General features: G+C 37.0%; 2 protein-coding genes across 4 annotated transcripts in view; both read right to left on the bottom strand.

Moving 5' to 3' along the window:
* Positions 1-23,284, bottom strand: part of LOC131685824 (annulin-like) — a 63,800-nt gene that overhangs the window by 37,646 nt on the left and 2,870 nt on the right. The gene's annotated exons all lie outside the window — the stretch shown is intronic.
* On the bottom strand, positions 2,388-5,154 carry LOC131685826 (annulin-like). Its single transcript, XM_058969792.1, has 4 exons — positions 4,955-5,154; positions 4,341-4,871; positions 3,784-4,167; positions 2,388-3,726 (listed from the first exon to the last, which is right to left on the bottom strand). Exons 1-4 carry the CDS (start codon positions 5,013-5,015, stop codon positions 2,444-2,446), a joined length of 2,259 nt encoding a protein of 752 aa, XP_058825775.1. The 5' UTR covers positions 5,016-5,154; the 3' UTR covers positions 2,388-2,443.

Genomic DNA, 23,284 nt, shown 5'->3' with positions numbered 1-23,284 from the left:
AAGATGACTTCCGGTTTAGCGATTTTTTATAACCCAATCAATATGAGTTTTTTGGAATAAACTTGACCGTAAGATACCAGATGTTGATGTTGAAGGCCGGTTTGAAATCCAAATCCACTTCTAGTTTAACAAAAAATTTCATAAATCAATAAATATGAAATGGAATTGACGCGGTATGTCATAGGTAGATGTTTGGCGGCATTTTATAATTCAAGATGGTGACTTGTGGTTTAACGAAAATCTCTATAACGAGGGTAGGTAGGTAAGTGTTCATCAATATCCCCGGTTTGCGGCAAGACAAATTTCTCTATACTTTCAATTACCTGGGTTGATAAGGAACAGCTCAAACGGCCAATGTCATAATATCAGGTTTTCTGTATGGATTGCTTTCTCTTTGTATTATTCTGGTATTCTAAAAGCCTGTAGACTTTAATCTAAACTAATTAGCTACCTTTTCATGACGATAATTTAGAAAATATAATCGGACGCTTAAATTAAACGTTTATGAGGAATTTTACAATAATAATAAAACTGTGGTGTGGTTATAGGATGTATGGAATCAAATTGCATCACTTTTGCGCAATTTTTTTAAAGTTCGCAAAAGAAAACAAAATATCACAAATAAAGCGTAATGCAGGCGTTACTGATAAACAATCAAACATTGTAACGACATTCAATTAAAAGAGACTGGAAGGCGTAAAGTATTTTTAATATTAAGAGCCATAGTACTCAAAAAAGAGCAAGGATGTGAAGGAAAATAGTTTAGAAAAGCGTAGAATAGGGTCATCTGAACAAGCTTAGAGTTGCCCAACGACTTAATCCTATTGTATTCTACCGCAGGAGTCAGGATGTTTAGGTATTTTTATCGAATGCGAATCACCTGAGTCTGCGGCATGCCCAGACAAGCTTAAAGTAACTTAGCACTTTACGCTGCCGGCATCGCTAATTTAGTATCGTTACAACATAAAAAAAAGAAAAAAGTGACTCACTCTCACTGATAGTCGTAAGTAAAAAAAAGAAAAAGGAAAATTGAACAAAATTACAAAAAATGATTTTTTATTACGGCCCTGTTTTCGCAACGTAAAATCTTAATTGTTTCAGAACTCATGACACTTTATTCACGAACATTGTGTACATTTTTCCATGCAACTTTAATGAGCATGAACATGAGCATGAGCATGTTGACCGTACAATTCGTAGTTGCTACTCCGTGATTGACCATAACAAGCGAAATTGCTCATAGAATTAACGAATGGGGCCTGGTGGGAGTAGCTATCCATCCTCAATGTGCACATTTCGAGATTCTTATACTTTGAAATGCCAAAAATGGCACCGGCCACGTCCTTACAGCCATCGGGGAAGGAATGTTAGTGTAACAAACGTTGTGATGGAGACTGTATATACCTCTGCATCTACACGTTTGCCACGATTAGTAGGACGAAGTAAAGAATTACACAAATCTGGATTCACCTTGTTAAGTGAAACTATCTATGCAACTCTCCGAAGTGTTATCATGTGTCGATTGCTCTGGGCGCCGAGAATTTACTATTCCTTGCTTCTTCATTCAATTACCACAACTGGAGACAATAAAAACGAAACTAAATTAATTTATCACCTTTTGCGTCAATAATTAAACTATACTATTTTTATACTAATGAAGAAATATGGTTAACATGACATATAGTGCATGTACTACTCCAAAGCATATGAAAGTATTCAATACAATGAGAACGATTAACATAATTTATTAATGATTTAATGGACTAAAAGTAAACCAATAAATATGACAATATAGCATCTGATCCTCGTGCTGGTATGCCTGCCGCAAATTGGTAACTGTTTTTAAGTTCTTCTTGCGAAATGTATATTCTCAACCATTATATTTAATTCAAAAGTCATCATTCACTCAGACAAGACCATGCGTATTCCCCACGCGCATTAAATACCCAGTGAAACAGTTTCGTAGTTGGTCAAATAAGCACTAAACGAATAAAGAAATAGTTTGCTCAGTCTAAAGAAATGTGAGCTAGATTGACATCAACCGGCGGATATTGACAATGCCATCACATAAAAGAACATTTAAAATTGCATACGACAAAACCTGTGCAATTCTGAATATAACACAATGAAGGCTGCTTAATTATATATTTAAATTAGATCGGAAAAAAATAATTGCATAACCGAGATGGTTCATTTTCAAAGTTAGCACTGTTGATGAATCACTTTATAAAAATAGATGGTAAGGGACCCGGACGAAAAGAACTGACCACCGCCATTTTTCCTGCAATTAAAATTTAAACAAAATTCAATTAAAGTCTATAAACAAATATTAATGTTATCATGTACGAGAAATCGTTGTGATATTTCGCTAAAAAAATCTGCACGCATTTTATTCGATGATAAATCCATCTAATTTATTAGATACAACCAAATTATTCAACAATTACGCAAACACCAGTTCATCCTGAAGAGAGCGTCCGGCATTTCTTTCGACACTTTGGCCCACATCAAACGCTAAGAACCCATCTACATCATTCAACTCAGCAGCATTAAACTTAGCCGCTATCTGTGCACTACCTTCAAAATGTGGCATAACACGAAACTTGACGGTCACTAATTCACCCGCCTCAATATAGTCACTAGGAATATTCACCGATTGCCAAACACCTGAACATTCAAACCTAAAGGATCCATTCGTGAGCGGAATAGGCATTGGATTCAGCAAAGTAGCCGTAACGTACAGCGGTGCTCCATTTAGCGGTTCGTTGTCCAGCTGAATTTTTATGTCCGGTTTCCTAACCCGATAGTCTTCCTGCGCAAAGTATTCATAATTGGTCCCTTTCACACTAGCCGAACAAATAATCTTGAAGTACGCCTGATCCATAATATGACTGTAATACTCGTCGAACTCGACGGGCAGCTCCAACGAACTCGATGAGTTTGGTTCCACTTCCACGTTGAAAGGAATCGCTTTTAAAGGTTTCCTCAGCTTACCAGTGTACAGGACAGTATCCACGTGAACGATCCCTTCAATTGGGTGTGCAATTTCTTCGGCACGGTTACTAATCTTCACAACAATTGTGAATGGTTCTCCAATTTTGACGTCGTTTCTAATATGAATTTCAAAACCAATGTCATGAAATTCCTCATTCGTATAGAACCTTGCAAAAGGACTACTTGTCTGTTTTAAAGCTTTCATCATCGTAATTCTTTCGTCGCAAGATCGCTCTTCAAATTTGTATGAATCGGTGATATCTTCCCGAACCCATTCTCCGACTGCTTTTGTACTGATAAATTGCCCAATCCTCGATGGATCTTTCCTCACTAGTTTCATAGCTTGGCTGGGTCCCCTATATCGCCAATATATCTCATCTGCGTTGACCTCAGCAAACACAAAATCGCAATCGTACAATACATTAACCTCTCCGCGTTTGACTGCCTTAACCGGGGCGGGTCCCAGTTTGTACATTCCATCCGACATCTCCTGAGGGGTCGCATCAACCGCCTGCCAACCATCATACAGCTCTTCCGATCCCGTTCCAAGATCAGATCTACGCATCCACAGCTCGTTCCACACATGAAAATTCCACGTCGAATCCGAACTGAAATCTCTCAAGTGCACATTGTTCTCACCGAAGTAATAGTCGATTGTGAGGGACGCTTCCGAATCATGTGCCGAATTGAAGTTGGATACAACTCGACTAGGAATGCCAAGCGCGCGAGCGACTGTAACAGAGTTATGGTAAGCAAGGTTGCTGAAATTTATCGAACAATACACATTACCTGTCGTTAAGACTCCAGAGAACACCCAGCACTGTCCATATTTTACCGATCTTCTGGTGCGATAGTACTGCTGTAGGATATCAACCGAACCAACCCAAGCAGTGGGAGCAGTGCCATCCGAGAAATCTTGTCCCCAATTTCCGACCAAAGCTCCATTATCATCGTTACTATTGACTGCAGCCGAAAGGGCTCGTGCCACCCGAACTGGGTTTCCTCGGTATGTTGCACTAACTCGTCCTACACCAGACAGCAGCGACAGTGCGCAGTCCAAAACATCCCGCTCGTACTGGCCCAACTTCCAGATCGTTGGATGGAAGCTTCTATCACATCCGCGCCAAATAAGAGTTGTGTCGCTTAGCACGTATTCCTCACGCAGTTTCTCGTCTGTTGAAGTTGATTTATGTAAGTAATATTCTTTCTAAATATTAGCATAGCACGACAAAGATCGACGGTGATGCATTTAACTATACCATTGAATGAAGAACAGGGCGTTTGTTCAATATAAACTACGATAAGTCAACATCGTTCTTTCGCACAATGCTATCAAAATTACTAACCTTCTAAGTAAACAGGATCACTTTCGCACCATGGATTAAACAACAAGTATAATGGATCCAACATAGCAAAATTCTTAGTTTGATCGGTATCCATCAATTTAGTGTCGATAGCTAGCTCCCAGCGGGACACCGAAGCATGAGCGGATGTCCGAATGCTTAGAGCTAACATATTATCCTCCACCGTATCCACACACGCCTTCCAACCTGTCTCATCTTCATCAACACTTTCTTCGGACTTCATCAGTGGCAAATAAACGACTGTTCCATTCCCGTGACTTATTTTTTCTCCGCTCATCGGTTGAACGGACAACATAATCGAAATTACATCCCGATCTTCATCAAACGGTCTGTTGCAGTAAACCTTCAACTTGAACGGCTGTCCTCGTCTCACCACAAGCAACGAAGGACTGCCATCGATCCTGCTTCGATTCATAAGCTCAAACCTCTCGGTACGATGCGCCGCTCCATTTTCCTCAATGCATGGGTCCAGGTGAATAATCTGTAGCACATCGTCTTCTCCATCTTCAGCGACTAAATTGTTGAATACCAATACAAACCACCATCAGAGAAAATTCTTTGAATTCCGAAATTAGCAATTATTCAACAACACTTACCGTCAGCCGGCCGCCAAATCATCAACGGAGGCAAGTTGGTGTTCGCGTACAAGTTGTACATTTTCCCCGGTGGCGTTTGAATTGGAGAACAAACCGCTTACGTACGCACCGCTTGTTGAATTATTATTGCACCGAACGACACACGGGCCGTCACTGACGTCGATCAACAGCAGATTACTCGGACAGACTGAGAATATTATATCAGAAGGATGAGGAATTTATACATTGCGGTCTCGTTACTCGCAATGAAGCAGAATACACATTCTGATTTATTTCGCCGTCGTGGGCTTAGTCACTCATCCAAACCAATAATGATGATGGTTTTATTTTACCAGCGATCAGGCGTTGAATGTGTAGTGTGCTAACGATAATTTCCCATACGTGATTTATTACTCAAGGATCGCTGTTAAGAAATCCTTACCAAAGTAAGCACTATCCAGCAATTGAGATCAAATAATAATACGTGCCGATGACTCTAGTTATACAATTCGATATTAATAAGTTGAACATAATTTCATTTTCAGTTCTTCGTAAACTACGAGAAACTGATCTCGACACTTTAGAAGTTCGCAAAGTGTTCATATCTTCACTGTGCAAGTGAGAATTATGAACTCTAAACATAAATCCTAGATTGAATTTGTCAACACAGTGACAATGTAATAGGGGTACCGTAAAAGTTTCATTGTTTTTAGCTGTTTTTGTAGAAAGGATGTGCAATTACTCCGAAAACCGATTTTTTGAGCGAGGCCCGGAGAACCGAGTCTCATCTACCATACGACTCAGTTCGTCGAGAACGGTAAATATCTGTATATGTGTGTTTGCGGGTCTAGTTCACTATAATGACCAATCAAAGTAGCTTTGACTATATTGGCCACCTATGACGGTTCTTGATGCCCCTCCCTCGAAGAACTTGCCAAGTTCGTAAGATAATATCACACCTATTTCTCAGCGAATTCTTTACAGATTTTAAATTAAAGGTACAATATGCCATATAACTGCTGTTGAATTTCATTCAGATCTAAATTTTTTCTCCGGAATTACAGGTTGGTTATTATGGTCACATAGAAATTTTCCATATAGATCGGTACAATCGTAATACCTTAGAGACCAGGAGCGGATCCAGAAAAAATTTCGGAGAGGGTCCGAAATTTCGATTTTGAAATGTTCGTTGTACAATTCGTAATAAGTAATATTTAATTATTTTATTTATTTAATAAAAATCCAACGAAAATAAAAATCAGTTTTAGTGGTCAAATCTGGTCTGGAATGATTTTGAGTTTAGAACGAAACTATTTTAAAATTTATCAACAAATTAAAAAATTTCGGAAGGGATCAGGACCCCCAAGACCCTCTGCCTGGATCCGCCACTGTTAGAGACTTAAAATAAATTGAAATGGACATTAAATTGCTTAGATTGGCAGAATTGTTTGTTGTTTGAATTTATTGTTCACTACTGACAATTCCCGAAGTCGCTGATTACCGGGAAAATTCCAGAATTAAAGTCACATCGGTTCTTCACTAACGATTTAACCGAATTTCACTAATCAAATCACAAATGGAAGGTATAATACGCGGATGGATGTTGCGCCACCGGGACCCTTCACTATTAGACCAGTGGCGCAGCCAGGAGGTAAATACTTAGTGTGATTTTAAACGACAATAATATTTTGGAAAGATGAAAAATGACGTTTTTTGTTTGTCTTTAGCAGGTCAGGATCGGTTTTTATGTGCAGCTTAGCAATAATAAAAATTTCAAAATATTTCAAGTTGAATTGAATGGAGTAATAAATTTTTGTATACGAGGACTAGTACTGGATTTGTGACCTTCAATAGTGAAGAAAACTAAAATTAGTGCTCGAAAACATTTCTTACGGTCACGATCACATTATTTCGAAACAGTCAACATTGGATGTATAGTACCGTAAAATGGCGGAACATTGATCACTTTTTCTAAAGTTTTTCGAATAACTTTCTTCAAATCAAGTAGATGTAACTGTTTGCATTTTTAAAACAAGTACCGGTACCCATAGATTGAAAATGTGCAAATTGTTGAGTATTTTATTTCGTTTTACTATAAAAATAAAATTACTTTGTTGTAAATTACATATCCGTAGGATATTTCATTACCCGATATTGTGTCGTCTCGTAAGAAAACAAAATTGCCTAGAAGGATACAGCCAACTTTTATCGAACTTTTTCAGGAAAATATTTGAAATTAAATAGTTACCAACAAAACTCTCGAATTTTTAAAATGAAATATTGGACCAAAATATTTACGGTTTCTAAAAAAGTGATCAGTTTTGTTAAAGCTGATTGATTTCAGTAATATACAAGGAATTTTTTGAACAGATTGGAACGATGCATGAAAATTGTATCATTTGCAAATTGAATTTGTTATCATAAAAGGTACAATAAATTACGAAATAATCGTTGCCGATAGATGCTGAACATGTTTAGAATATGTTTTTTGCCTTTCTCCTATAGAAAGACTATGCAATCACTCTGAAAATCGACTTTTTAATCGAGGCCCAGAGGGCTGAGTCTCATATACCATTCGACTCAGTTCGTCGAGTTAGGCAAATGTCTGTGCGTGTGTGCGTATGTGTATGAGTGTGTATATGTATGTATGTGACCAAAAATAAGCACATCGGTTACTCAGGAATGGCTGAACCGATTTTTTCAAACTTAGTCTCAAATGAAAGGTACAACGTTCCCATAGGCTGCAATTGAATTTCATTTAATTTCGACTTCCGGTTCCGAAGTTACAAGTTGAAGAGTGGGGTCACGCATGAAATTCCCATATAAATAAGAATCAGCATAGTATATAAAAGATGCAAAACTTCATAAAATGTGTTCGAAAATGTTTGAATTTATAGTTTCAGCTCACTGATGCCCAATTAAATCCACTTTGACCACATTGGACAACTTCGGCGGAACCGGAAGTTTCGGGAAAGTGGTTATGTTCCTGAGTTGAATTCACATCTACTTCTCAGAAATGTCTGACAAAATCAGACTCAAATGAAAGCTAGAATATTCCTATTGAATGCTATTAAATTTCCTTTAAATTGGAGCTCTGGTTCCTGTGTTACGGGTTGAAATATGCGAAATTTCCATATAAACCGGATCAATATATGTATGAATGATGCAAAAATAATTAAAATGAGTTACAAATTGCTTGAAATTGCTAGCCGACACTCTTATACCATTCGACTCACTTCGTTGAGTTCGGAAAACGTGTATATTCGTATGTGTGTATGTGTGTGACCAACAATTGCGCATCGGTTACTCGGAGATGACCGAACCGATTTTCTCAAAACAAGTCTCAAATGGAAGGTATAATATTCAGTTTGGTGTAGTATTGCCCCCCACTTATCGTAACACCTCCACCTTTCATCATCCCCCCCCCCCTTGGCCACCCTAGCACCCATATTAGGGCATCGCAAAAAACACTCATTTTTGAAATCTCAAAGGCCTCCGATTGTGACAAAAAGCAAAGTAAACTCAGATGCCAGATTTCATATTATTTGGACAATTTTAAACCTCCGCCCACTTTGTTTGAAGTATTTGACATTGCTTTTAGGGGAAACTACAGTGTGCCCACATTTATACGTTCACCCTAATTTCTCAGAATTTTTTTTTCTATTCAAACAAACTGCACCAATTTTCTAGCGTTTGTTTTGAAGCTTAATCAACTATGTTTCTCGAAATTTAGAAGTCCTGGTGCGTTTTGTTCGTTTGTTATGGTAGTTTAAGTGAAAAATGTGATGTCCCATATTTATAAGTTCACCTTATTTTTTTGCCTTTCTCATATATAAAGGTTATGCAATCAATCTGAACATCGTCAACCTAATCCCGGTCTATCCCCACATCACACACCATCCTTTCCTAAACCCACCTTCCAATATTAATTAACCACCCACCCCCCCCCCCCCAAAGAAAATTTCCTAGTTCCTCCTAAATAAACTTCCCTAGTAGGTCTGTAAAACCAGTGAATGATTTGGTTTGAAATGATTTTGAGTTTGAAAACTACTTTAAATTTGAAACTAATTTAAAATTTGTTAACAAGTTGAAACTTTTTGGCGGTGTCCGAGCCCCCGAACCCTCCTCCTGGATCCGCTACTGGGTTCAAGTGTTTCAGCTACGATACATAGCTTCTCAAGTTCGTGGCTGTCGATCCATTGTATGTATGTGCAAATCGTACTGAATATGTAATGGACATTTCCACTATTATATTGAACATAACCAGCCATGGAATCGTACACGAAAAAAACCACTCATAAATTCATGAACAAAAAGTCACGATTTCGTGAACTGAACATTTTACGTAAACTATGACCAAGTTCCTGAAATTATGAATAATAAACCTCGAATTCATGAAACTATTTGTGTTTTCAAAAAACTAGTTCGCCCCGAATATATACATGGTGTTACATAAAAAGGTTCGGTTAGGGTACTGTTTAGATTTTGCTGTGATTCTTGTTCATGATTTGGGAATATACAGCCGATAGTCACATGATGTTCATGATTTCAAGAGCTTATTCGCGATTCTTGAGATTTCTCATCACGTTATTGAGCTATCTGAGTGTTTATATCGCATTTTTCTGTCAGACTAGCCAGATTAAAACTCATGATTTCAGGATCTGAGTCGCGATTTTTGTAATTTCTATTCACGTTATCGTAATATTTTAGTTATGAGTAGAGTGATTCGTGTTCATGATTTCAGGATCAAAGTCGCGATTTTTGTACCTGCTGTTCATGTTATCGTAATATTTTATTCATAAATAGAGTAGTTCATGTTCATAATTTCAGGATCTTAGTCATGATTTTCGTAATTTCTGTTCAAGTTATCGTAATGTTTTATTTTAAAACTTACTTCCTAATTTGATACGAAGAGAAATATGACTAATGTTCATGATATCAGTAGTTTTACCATGGTATTTGTAAATTCTCTTCGCTTAATTGTGATCTTTTACTTTTTGGTTACCATCGGTTTTTTATTCAGAATAACGTGTTAATATGAACTGGGTCATAAAAATATGACTGATTCGCGATATCTTGTTCTGTGAATTATATCACGCACACTATTTGGGATTCTCAGCGCAGTTTTCGTTTTCTATCCAGACATCACCATTAACCTTATCAAACGAATAACCATGTTCGAGGTCCTAATAGTTTTTTTATATCTAATGCTCATGTCTAGTACTATGGTCGCTAGCAGCTGGACATTTCATATAACAGTGCATGGAATAAAAATGATTCAACGAATCATTCTCCAATTTTGTGAAAGAGTTCCCGGGAAAATATCATTATCATGGTGCATGAAATTGTAAATGATTAGCGATATCTTCTAAATATCACCAGCACGCAAAATAGAAATCATGTACTAGACAACATGAACTAGTTCACGAACACATGAATAATATTTAATGATTTCGTGAACTATTTCACAAAAAATGAAGGTGAGTTGTGACTTATACTAGATATCATGAACCAGGTCACGAATAAACGAATTATATTTCATGATTTCGTGAACTATTTCACGAGCACGGATATTGGATCGTGACATATATTAGGAAAAATATTTGAAAAATACGAATACATGAATAATATTTGATGATTTTGTGAACTAATTCACGAGCACGGATATTGGATCGTACCTAATATATTAGAGATCATGAATTAGTCCACGAGAATTAAATGGATTCATGAATACAATTTTGAATTTCGCGAAATAGTTAACGAGAATATTTTAATTTTGTGAACTAAGGCTTCTATATCTATAAAAATCATCATGAGTCAACCTTTGGTTTTATGAATAATGTTCATAAAGTTGTGAATTAGTTCGCGTACTGAAAATCGCATTAGAAATGACTTAACGAAAACCGTGACTGAAGTTCACAAAACAAAGCAAATAGTTCCACTAAAATAACCGTTATGCGGGCGTTACTGAAGGGAAATTTAACATAATTATAAAACACAAGATTTTTGTTCATGGTCCTGTTTTCATAACGTAAAAACGTGATTGTTCCAGCATTCATGGAACTTTATTCACTATTTTTGGAACAATTTTTTTCCGTGTAGTTTGGATTAATGAGAAAGGCACAATTGCACCGCTAGGTGGATAAAACAGAGCCTTGAAAATTTCGTGTATTCAGAATATCGAAATATATTAGACTATATGTGAAAAAAATCCTTTCAAACAAGTTATTCTGATATTACTGCAATTGATATATCTCAACTGCTGTGTATAAACAGTATAATTCACATTCTATTCAAGGTAGTCTCTGAAGCTCACAATAAAAAACTATTGAAAAGCACTGGCTTTAAGAAAAGTTCCTAATTATCCTTTTAAATTTCGATACTGCATATGTGAGTGACCGAAAATAAAAGTCGCAAGGACAGAACATACTTCGTATAACCCGTTTCGAATATTTTAGAATACAAAAATCGGAAATAAATTTCAAGCTTCAAAATCGAACAGAGATCCTGCAGCAGAAGAATCACTTAAAAAATGTTCCCCAGTAAAACTCGGCAAGGATGATCCTCCAGTCTAAAAACCGGTTAGAAATAAATAAATCGTTCGCAGGAGCATCCGTATATCGTAATGTTCAAGATTAAAAGTCAGCTAAATAAACTACTTCGTAAAAATCGGATATATTTTTACCGGTTTGAATACTGAAGATTTTTTATCCGATTCTTACAAAGGAAAGTCCCAGTTCGATTTTTATACTTGACATTTATATCCGGTTATTTGAAGCGGGATTTACAAAGCATATTCTGTCCTTGCGACTTTTATTTTCGGTCGCTCATATGTAGCTTTCATATTTTCAACAAAGTTGTTTAAAATGACATTAACTTTGCCAAAGACACCAAGTCTCTTACTATTTTTGAAGAATTAATTTTCCAAAATCACTTCCAGGAAATTTAATCACCAAAATTGTTACATCAAAATATACGCTTCATTGAGGTTGTTGAAACTCCAAAGTTGATGGTTTCGAAATTATGTGATTCCACTTTAAAAGTGCACTTTGTATTCTCATACTTTGACTTAATTGCCATACAATAAAAGAATTTATAAAAGACATCTATTAGACTAATTTGGTTTCTGAACTTTCAATAATTTATCAAACTTACACGATATTTAGGCATATTCGAAAAATCAAACGATTTTCATCAAACCCCCCTCCAAACCAAATTTTTGGCTACGCCACTGCTTAAACCCCTTTATTACTCTCCCCTAGGCCTAGACCGCAATTCCTTCAACCACCCCGCAAACCTAAATAAATTAGGGAATTTCTGACGCATCCTCCAATCTCAGACTAATAAGCCCTTCCCCGCTTCCTGCACATGGTAACATGAAGACTACATTGAACTCATGCTGATTAAACTAATTACATATTATATTTTTTTTTTGTTTTAAGTGTGTCATTTTAAACATGTTGCTCATCAGATTCGTTGCATTCGTGCTCTTGTATATGGGTCATTCTTTTAAAAAAATCAAAAGATCTTCGAACGTCTAGATTGTTTTTTTTTATATTTTAACACTACCGCTACCTTACACAATGTAGCAAACCAACTAAGACTGTAAGCGCAATGGTAATAGTCTAATAAAATCAATCCCGCATTCGAAAGGCAAACAGAGATGAACAGCAACAATTTCATTGACGCTAATCGTCGACAGGTTTTCAGTGGTGATCTAACGTGGATTTTCTTTTGTTAATTTTCACGGTAAAGAGGGACAAATCTGTCTTTACCAGGAGGCATGTTGGTGGACTTGGGTGATTCGTAGTTATGCCTAAGCTCGACCCCCATCAACAGAAGACAAAAGTCAAGCCCGTAAGGTATTGAGCCTGTTCTAATGACGTTCGCACGTCTAGTTTTCCGATCTGATGTGAAGTATCATCCTTACTCTCACTTGAGTACTATGGGTCTAAATTTTCATAACTTTCTCTACCCAGTAATCTCTATCTAATTGAATTTCGTTAAAATGTAAAAAAAGAAAATGTGACTACATATAGTCGAAATAAAAAAGGAAAAAGTCTTGATTATTTTCACGTGATGTGATGTAGTGACATCTTCAAACGTCTTGCCTTTCTCCTACACAAAAGCTATGCAATCACTCTGAAAATCGACTTATTAACCGAGGCCTGGAGGGCAGAGGTTTTTATACCATTTGACTCAGTTCATCGAGTAAGGCGAATGTCTGTGTGTGCGTATGTGTGTGTATGTGGGGCAACCCGAGGCTATTCGGACCAAGCTAAGCAAATCGCCCTTTTAGGTGGATAAACGTGAAAAAAATATCGGTCAAAGGTCCTAATTGTTAGTTTGAAACCTCAGCTACATTTTCGTATCATAAAACTTCATTTGGGCAACGATTTGCAAAGCTCTGCGTTTCTGCATCCTTTCACAATGTAAGAATAATTCGGACCTCCCTACGGGGCAATTCAGACCGCATTTTTTTACAATGGAATCATGTTTACCTATGAAATATTTAGCAGAGAATCTCCTTAAGAAGCAAAAAGAAATAAATTGTGTTCCAAAAACTTAATCTGCTTAGTCACAGTTGAAGATTGGAGCATCATGTAGTTTCTTTGCTGTGGTGTGTGCAATCGACTGAGTAGCCACAAGCCGCTGAACGGTGGTTGATGGAATAGAGAGTCCGAATAGCCCCGTACGTTCATTTCGTACGCTTTCTGTTTCAGTTCGACCTTTAAACAATAATTTGTGTACATGGAAATGGCACACCTACTCCCTCCTCAATTCACGTTTGACTGTCGTTCATTTCATGTAAATTTCAATCACAATTCTTTTACTGTTTATTTATGAAATCAGTTGACGCTATGTGCTTGAAAACGACGGAGGGAGCATCTATTCAGAAGACTGTATATTTGGGTGCCAATGGCATGTATGAGAAACAGGTGACCATCGAATTAAATAACTAGACGCACCTCAACAACACCTCGAAAAAAATCTCTTGGCAAAATTTTAGCTCAATCTGCCACGATTAAGAGGTGACGCTAAACAGCCAAAGTGCAAAACTTTTCACCCGCCAAAACAGAAAAGGACCATTACAATATTCTAAAATTGAATTCGAATTTTTTATGCCGCCCTGAATTTTTTAAGATAGTTTTTATGGAACTTGGAGAATTGTGGATTTGAGTTGATACTGAGGTTTGAAAAGGCTTTAATTCTATGCCAAATTTCTTAGAAATGCATGAATCAACGGATCTTGTATCTGTTCATAAAAATATGTTTTGACAAAAGTTGACTCTTTGGTATTCTTAATTTTTAAACTGAGATTTTCAAATAAAAAAATTTAAATTGTCACAAAATTTCAATGTTTCATGGATTGGGCCGAGGGTAAAAACGCAAACAAAAGAAATGTATTAAAATACATCATTTTCTTCGCTTTATAATCAGTTGTGTAGTTGAAAGTACGAAAATTATTGAATCAATGATACCGTAAACCGGGGTGACTTTGATCATCGGGGTGACTTTGATCACTCGAAACTTTTTTCTTAGATCGCTTATTAAACCAGAATAGTCTACCGAATCATTTTAGTTTGAAATGATTTTTACTCTAAACTTATGAAATACTGGTTTGTTATACTTTTTGAGTATTTTGTTCGGTTTTTGGGTACAAAAACTACAAAAAGCCGAAATTTGACTTTACCTTATTTTTACGAAGCTTCATAAAGTGTCTATTTTTTATGAAACAAATAAATCTCAGATTTGAGCAAGAGTAATAAATTACAAGCGAGATTTTATTTTCCTTTAGAGTGGGATGTACCAAATTTACTTTTAAGAGTTTATTTTTTTTAAATACAATTTTTTTGTGAAACTAGTTGGCAATTATTTCAAATTTTTTTTAAGCTAAAACTCGCAACTTTTTTTATTGTTCAATATTCCAACGTGTTAAAATGGATGAAACATTTTGTACATTGATAAAGCACTGAAATAAAACAATTTTAGCAGTTTTAAAGGTTTTCAGAATCTTTTATTCTAGTTGTACACAAATTGTACGAATTTTGGTTACTCGAATTTTACAGTACATTGGATACTTTGTATAATACCAATTAACATCTATTTAACAATGAGCATCTTTCCAGAATTAGTTTAAACAAACATTTGAATGAAAGACATTGACATCAATAACTTAATGTGGGTGAACATGCAGGTTATCAAAGTCCGAATACGAAAACGGACATCAACTTGAAATCATTTTTGGAAAAATAGCTGTAAGCAGACAATTTTAGGTAAAACCATCCAATGTTGTTCTCCTTACATCAGTACATGGTTTAAAAATATTAAACTTGAAAAAAAATGTGTTGCGTCTAAAAATATGCAATGATTACTTCGAAAAGTGATCAATGTCACCCCGGTTTACGGTACATAAATTGGCTTGTCCCAGGTCGGCAAATGCCGAATTATTGCTTTCGCGCGGGGTAAATTGGTACCCCAGTACAACGTTTTAGGGTTAAGAACACCTTTTTTTTGATAATTTTTTTTACGAAAAGACATAGACATAGAGCTCCAGTGTCTTCGACAAAATCTTTTAAAATTTGATTTTCTTTGATTTCTGATAGCCTACAAAACTCCAACCAATAAAAGTTAATTTTCAGATTTTAGACTCAAGACTCAATGAAATCAAAATATGCTTAATGGAAAAAACAAGGACTTGATTCGTCGAATCAAGTGTTTTCCTCGACATCCCAAGACACCGGAAGAGTCAGTCAAAAACCACAACATGTGCTAGGAAACCAGAACGTATGATCACCCTAGGCATTATTACTAGGCGTGCTCAAAGTTGTATGGAAAAGATTTTAAACGATCCTTATAAAGCGCAGCACTCTTTGAGTTCGTTTTGTAGTTCCAAATGACTGTGCGATTGGTCGCTCCTCGGATGCTTTATTAATACTGCAAACACCGCTTTTTTCGCTTATCTTGTCTCGCGTAGCATTCTGCCTTACATATTTCGAACGGACTGTCTGCATTTTTCGTATCCGCGAGTCCGGTCCCAGCTCAGAGGTCCCAGCTATTCATCGCCTTATATGTAATAGCCCCGGCCTCTATGATGAAGTTTAACCTTCTGGCAGTCGCGCTAGTGCACTGAGTGCACGCTGCTATGAAAATCTGGCGAAAACGTCTTAGGGCACCATCAGCTGCTTGCTCAGTGGGCCATAAGCGCGACTTCCGGAGGGTTAAAGAAGATATCCAAGTCAACAATAGGACAATTTTATTTATTTGCTAGTGACGACTTACTTTGCGGCATTTATTAAATTAGTCTTCGAGGTCTGGACACAAAAGGGTTAATATTTTTTTCATTTTAGACTAGCCTGATGAAAAGCCGTTTAATATTTGTCCTAAAAAATCGTTTTGGACTTACTGGATTCTTCACGAACCATCGCGTCATACTGATTTTCGGAAAGAAATAAATTTTGCACCGAATGCGTCTAATGATGACGGTTCATCACTCCAACAGGGTCACCTATTTCTATACAATTACAAGCTTCAAGGAATCTAGCACTTACGTTGTGTCGCTTTAAAATACTATCGTTACAGTTGAAACCTAGAAAATCCAACCAGCGATAAGCGTTTTTCTCTTCTTTATCCATGATGTCGGAAGTAGTGCGCTGTATAGCGCATCATTGTACGAATACAGCGACGTGATTTCGTTGTTTAGAATAAGAGAAAATGCAATTGTTGCTAGTTGGATTTTCCAGTTTTCTACTGCAACCAGAATATTTAAACAAATTTTCCTATTATTTAATATATCAATTCTGAACATTAAACACCTTTTCGAATGTTGAAATAAGAGTAGTAATTGGAAAGTACAGAAAGTAATTAATGTTCATAGTGTCCGTCATGCTTAATTCAATTGTTGACACTCGGCATACCTACCACAGAAGACACGTTCCCGTTTGCTGCTTATTTCTATGAAATTCGCAATCGAAAAGAATTCGGATTAATGTTCTTATTTTACTCAAACATAGATGTATACATAATTTAGTCTATATTTCCTTAACCTGATATAAATCATATGCTGACAGGCTGTAGTAGCAAATAAACGTACAAATATATACTGTACCTAAAGAATTAAAGTTAAAGTAATCCAGATACTGGAGATTGAGTATTGGATGGTATACGTAATCTGTTGCACTGCCGAATATTTCATGTGGATACTATGGTTAGTTTACTATGGTTATTCCTTCCTGTGAACTGTTTTTATTCATTTGATTCAGCTATTCTTCCCGATTTGATTGTTATTTTAATACTTTCGTTCTCATTTAAGGCGACGCCCCTACGTTTGTGGTAATTCTCTCTCAGCTTTAGCAGACGTATCTCCTTAGCTTCAGGTGTTTCATTGTCCATGCGTCGACGCTGATTTTCACGAAGTTTATGCAATCTAGCCTTGCGTGCTTCCGGTGTTTCGTTTCGAAGACGGCTCTCCTGATAGTTTCTCAACCGGCTTAGCCGTATATCACGCTCCTGCGGCGTTTCATTTTTTATGCGTTCTCTCTGTGCTTCGCGTAATTTTTCCAGTCGAATAGAACGCTCTTCAACTTTTTCGTTGTCTCGGTAATTTCTAGCGCGTTGACGATTCACTGAAGAAAAACGTGATTTGCGTACTTTCCTCTTAGATTTCGCTGCCATGGTCGATTTTTTACCAAAATTGGTGAAAACAGTTGCTCAGCAGGAAATTTCACTTTGTATACGTTTATGCTTATACTGCTTTTCAGCAGACTCCAACTATAGCTTCGAATCTACCATATTTTTTCAAAACAACGTAACTGGAATGGAAGAGTTCTCTATTTACTGTTTCACGTATGGTTGTGCGAGATTGAAGGTAAATAGAGCGGAATTTAAGTAAAAAATACGTACACAAAAGACTTACATTACCAAGCAGTGGGTAATCTTAAATCTGTGCATCCTACTTCCTCCAACGAAAAACGAAAGAGAGGGAGTCAAAATTTACCCAAAAATAATGAAATATTGCCCAAAGCCGACTAAACTTCATCCCATTAATTTTGAGTAAAAAATCATTCCCTCTCCTTTGTTTTCCGGCAGTGAAATAAGTATAGCAAATTAAAATTACCTACTGGTAGGTAATGGATTTTAAGTGTGCAGAATCAGGCGGAAAATCTAACGCGCGCACTCTTGTTTCGGCCGATGTTACAGCCGATTCATTTATGGGAAAATTACAGAGCTAGTGCTTTAATCCTACTGCCCACTGAGAAAGCCTTATAATACTGCCGTAATAAAGGAAAGAGAAATATTTTAATGTACAAATTGTAGTTACGTTATTTTCAAAAATTAAGCTAGTAATATTCGTATACGATGTCAACTTTGGACAAACGCCATTGAACTCTTTTCAACTGGTCTCACAAACACTAATGCAGTTTATTAGTTGAAAACGTCCCATTTGCTTTTGCCGTCTTTACTTATTATTTTCCATCACGTTTCGATATAGTGTTTGTGTCATGTAACGTGTACGCACATGAGAGGCAGAAATGCCTGTGCGCTTGTATAAACCTGGTATAAACCAAAGACGATGATATAACATATGAAGACACGCGGTTTTAAATTATCAGTTTTGTTATAAATAGAACATATAGCGCACTTCCCACCTAAGACAAGACGTGACAATCGGCTTCTTATTTTTCCTTCGACATTTTTCTTTTCCCACATGTTCACAAATCTTCCGAACAGTGTTGCTATTTTCATTAATGAAAATGGAACCTTGATATTTTATTGTTTGCCGGCAATATTTTGTATGTTGTATCCACTATATTGATGAAGGGCATCGTTTTTCCATGTCATTGGTATTTAGTAAGGTTTGATGAAGCCATTTTCTTAAAAATTTTAGATTATAATGTGGTTTTATGTTTTATCTTTGATAAATTTAATATACTAAGTACACGGTAAATGCATGATAAATATTTGTTTCACTTTGCCGCACAATTTCTGTTCAATTTAGTCATTTTTACTTTTTCAACGATAATAATTGTATTTGTCAAAAGTAATGAAAATCTTTTCCTATAAATATAGCAACACTGCCAAACATCATTTTGATATCCCTGCAGTAACATTGCATAGGGTGCCGAATCAACCAATCAGGAGATGGACCACTCTGAAGTAAAATTATAACAAAAACGGCCCCCCTATTATCACGTCTTGTATTATTGTGCTTTTCACCGAAGATTAGCATGCGACGGAATCAATTCAAAATCGCGAAAGAATTGGAAATATACCCTGTTAGCTCCATCTGCCCAGTTTAGAACAAACATCTTGCAATATATAGGCCCTGTTGGTCAGGCATCGGACGGTCATGAATTGACAGTTCATGCATTTATTAACCCCTTCACTACCTGTTGAGCGAAAATCGGAAATTATTTGTTACTATTTTTGGTACCCATTTAAGTTATTGTTTAGTGTGCCTTTTTGATTCCTAACTCGATTCCTTTGCACCCTCCTAAGTTTTTCCTTGGTTCAAGACCAATAGTCGCTCGAACACTTCATATAAAAATCAATTCAAATTACATTTTTGTACTTTGCGGAATTGAAAAGGTTAAATCTTAAAAATGGCGGTTTCGCAATCTAGTCGCGATCTTGTCGCTATCTTGTTTTTTCAGGTACTTTCATAGACAAACCAGTCGAACTAACCAGTCTATGAGAATTTTATAGAAGAATAGTAACAGCGCAGTGAGGTTAGAATCCAGTTTTTAGCACAGACTAACAGGCATAACACTATACGGGAATTCCCTCAAAGAACATCGATCCGGCCATCTTCCCAGAACACTAGCTCCACCTTTCATTCACGGTCCCAAACACTCATTTGCTGGTGGGTTACCCCCCAAGTTTGGGAACAATTTTTCACTAGTGGTCTATCCCCAATATGCTTGTTCATATGTCAGTGGCGCCATAGTTGCAAATGTGGCCACAGTCCCAACTACAAATATATTTAAAATGACCGTTAAAGCGGGCGAAGCATTATTTACGAGTGTTATGTCTGTTAGTTTGTGTTTAAAGTGCATGCGATGTGCTTAAAATCATTTCTGCAATTAAATTACAATGAATTTAACACGCACTTTTAAAATATTGGCGGTAATTAATGTACTTCATGGTACTTAATGGTACTTGAAGATTTCTTCACCCTAGCTTAATTTTTAAACCAGGTTCACCAATACGTTTAAACCTGCCTTAAGTGCTAAACGAGAGTGAAGAAATCGGCCCTTAAAATAACTAATTAAGTGCGACTTTTGGCACTGCGTCGCATTGAAGATTTAGTGTTTGTCCTTCGACAGTGTATGCCATTTACTTTGAATTTAGCATATTCCCCGATATTTTGTTAAATATCGTTCTATCTTTACAAAATATATAATTTTCAACTGTTCAACAAAACAGTAACATGTATATCTAAGATTTTTGCTCGCTTCAATAATTTGAAGTTTAGTTCAACTTTCCAACACATTTCCTGATGCAATGACTATCAATTTTCTCTTGACCAGAATTTTACTGTAGGAACTCTAAACAACACATTATTGTTTTGTCGATTATTAGAGAGATGATGCAAAATTGTGTAACTCGTACTGTCAAATGCAAAAGTCCGTTTGACAGTACGAGTTACCAATGTTTGCGTCAACTCTCTAATAATCTCTTGTCAAATCTAAAAATAACATTCTCGAAGGTAGTTGGGATATCTCCACCAGTTTAGGGTGACCATACGTCCTGGTTTCCCAAGATATATTCTGGTTTTTCACTGACTGTCGTGGTGTCCTGGGAAGTCGAGAAAAACGCTTCATTTGTCCTGGTTTTTCTCCTGTATTGAGTCTTCGCTGTATTCACTCTTGTCCAGCTCGCAGTTACGACCGACCAGAATACGACAAACAAAGTTTAATACACTTGAATCTCCCAATTATAGTATCCGATATCTTTTTTAATCAATCCAAAGTGCCTCGTTACTTCTCTTTTCAACTTCCTTTTCTTACATAGAAATTGAAAAGAGAAAATACGTCCGTATGTACGTTGGATAGGAATGAGGTGCAGTCCGCAAATACATCCAACCGATTCCAGTTGTGGACCAAACTCTGGCCGATATCAATGTCGATGAAACAAGCTTTTTCTCGGCTTAATTCGTCGTTCAATCTAGGACCTGAAGAATTTCCTTTGGTCTCGGAGAAAACTCATCGACGTTTTGGTGACTCATCTTCTGTTAGAGTTATCTGGCCAATGGCATGTTTTCGTTTTTGCTGGAAATTCGCGAACATGCATCCAATCCTTAAAACGGAAAACAATAGCGAAATATCAATAACTATCGTGGAATAACTTCTTTCAGCGCTCTCTCGAGTTGGTGATTATGGAACCACTTTAGGATCAATGCAAGCAATACCTAATCTAAAGCCGTGTGGTGTCCGGCGGGCTGAAATCTTTTTGCACTATTTCAACCAAGAATAGAACCTCTGGGAACTGCTCCCATGTCGTAAGAGGCGACTAACAACATGCTAGGAGTTCCTAGGCCGAGGTTTTGTTCCGTACCGAAGACTTAATCTGGACGGACCTTAAGGTTTTCCATATTACCCTCTTTCCAGTCTGTATTTAGTGAATCACTGACATATACCTTTTCTGATTCGCCTTTCTTGATTGTGTACCAACGTTTTAAGTTTCTTCTGGCGGTTGTATATTAGCCGTAAATGACGAAATCTAATTCTACACTAAGTAACAGAATATATTAATATACCGGCACTTCCACGCCAAGGTTTAACTTCCAAAGCTTTGGCTTAAAAACCGTTTTTAAAAAATGGAAACTTTCATGTAGGAAATTTATTGAATTGGCCTAAGATGGAGCTGTCGAATTTCACAAAAAGCTTTTTATGTTGCAAGTGATCTGTAGTTGTGTTAAATTAGGTATTTTTCTATTATATTTGGAACCGTCTACCGACAAATCTACATTTACGAATACCTCCAAAAGTGACTTCTTGAGGTCTCATGAAGGCCTGACACTAGCTTTATGATACTTTTGCTTTTCTAAACAGTAATAAAAATCTCAACATTCAAGAACTTCACTTTGTCAGAAAATGTAGGGCCATCGGAAGCTAAAACTTCGTAAAATCGCACTCCTGATCCTTTTTTCAGTGCAGTACTCTACGTCACTCGTTCAAATTTGCACCGCTCTTATGGTAGTCGGTATTTGCTAGTATTACTGTTCTCCCATCCATTCTGGTAGTCAAACGGTGGGATAGCAAAATTCTTACAAGTTTCCTATCTCATGCCTCCACGCGATTCTAAGTCTATTGATGACATTTGGTCCTTAGACCGCAGAATGAGAGGGTGCGAACAGATCTAGTCGAGAAAACATTGCCGTAAAAATGAATAGTTGATCGGAAATTAGCCCCAATACGACTAATCTGACTAGTATCTATGAACACGGCTCAATACGTATTGAAAATTCGCCGCGTCTGTTTTTATGAACCTAATTTAAAGCTCCGTTATTGCTAACAAGCCCGTGCATCAGATTAACAATCCTTTATATTTCCCTTCAGTGTTCGGTATTATCGCTCGTATACTTGTATTCCACAAACAATCCGATATGGAAAATAAGAAATACTTTCCTTGATTTATAACAACTCGCGCTATTTTTGCCAGTATAATATGCTGTCACTTGGTAGTTTTCAAGCCAATAAATATATCGTAGAGAAGAAGTAGCGAGTTCTGTCCAAATACTGTTGCAATAAATAGTGATCCGGCCCATTACGCAGATAAGATTGGCTTTTCCAGGCGGTGCTCCCACGATCGGCTGTGTGGAGTTCAAGTTGTTTTTGTTTGGGGAACATGGTATACTCTCGGTAGCCGGCTGCCCAGAGTTTAAAAATAACCAAAAACTAAACAAGATCATCTCTTTTTCGAGTGATCGTGCACTCGAGGACTAACTGGACAACTACCTAATAAAATATGCTTTACAGGTCGCATCGTTTGCTTGGAGCGAATCCTGGACCTGATACCCTTCCAAACCACCAACTCCGCGACACCTATGGAAGAGTCTGATGAGTCGTCGTCCTTCCGTTGGGTAGGTGGAGCATCAACGCTTCCTGTCTACCTTATCCTTTGTCCTTCCCCGTGAACGATGGAGATGGGGGCGGCCGGCAATGATGGCTATCATGCTGTTGAGGTTTTAATATGGGTCGGATTGGTATGAATTCCTACTTACCACTTCCTAAGCAACTCTTATTAGATAATCAGCAGTCAAACATGATGAAGTCAGTGTGCAATCCGCCAAAATCATCGTCACAACGCAACGCAACGCAACGCAACGCAATGCAAGCAATACCTAAT

Source organism: Topomyia yanbarensis, chromosome 2 (genome assembly GCF_030247195.1).
Source record: "Topomyia yanbarensis strain Yona2022 chromosome 2, ASM3024719v1, whole genome shotgun sequence".
Lineage (NCBI taxonomy): Eukaryota > Metazoa > Arthropoda > Insecta > Diptera > Culicidae > Topomyia > Topomyia yanbarensis.
This window is presented reverse-complemented; position numbering and strand designations above follow the sequence as displayed.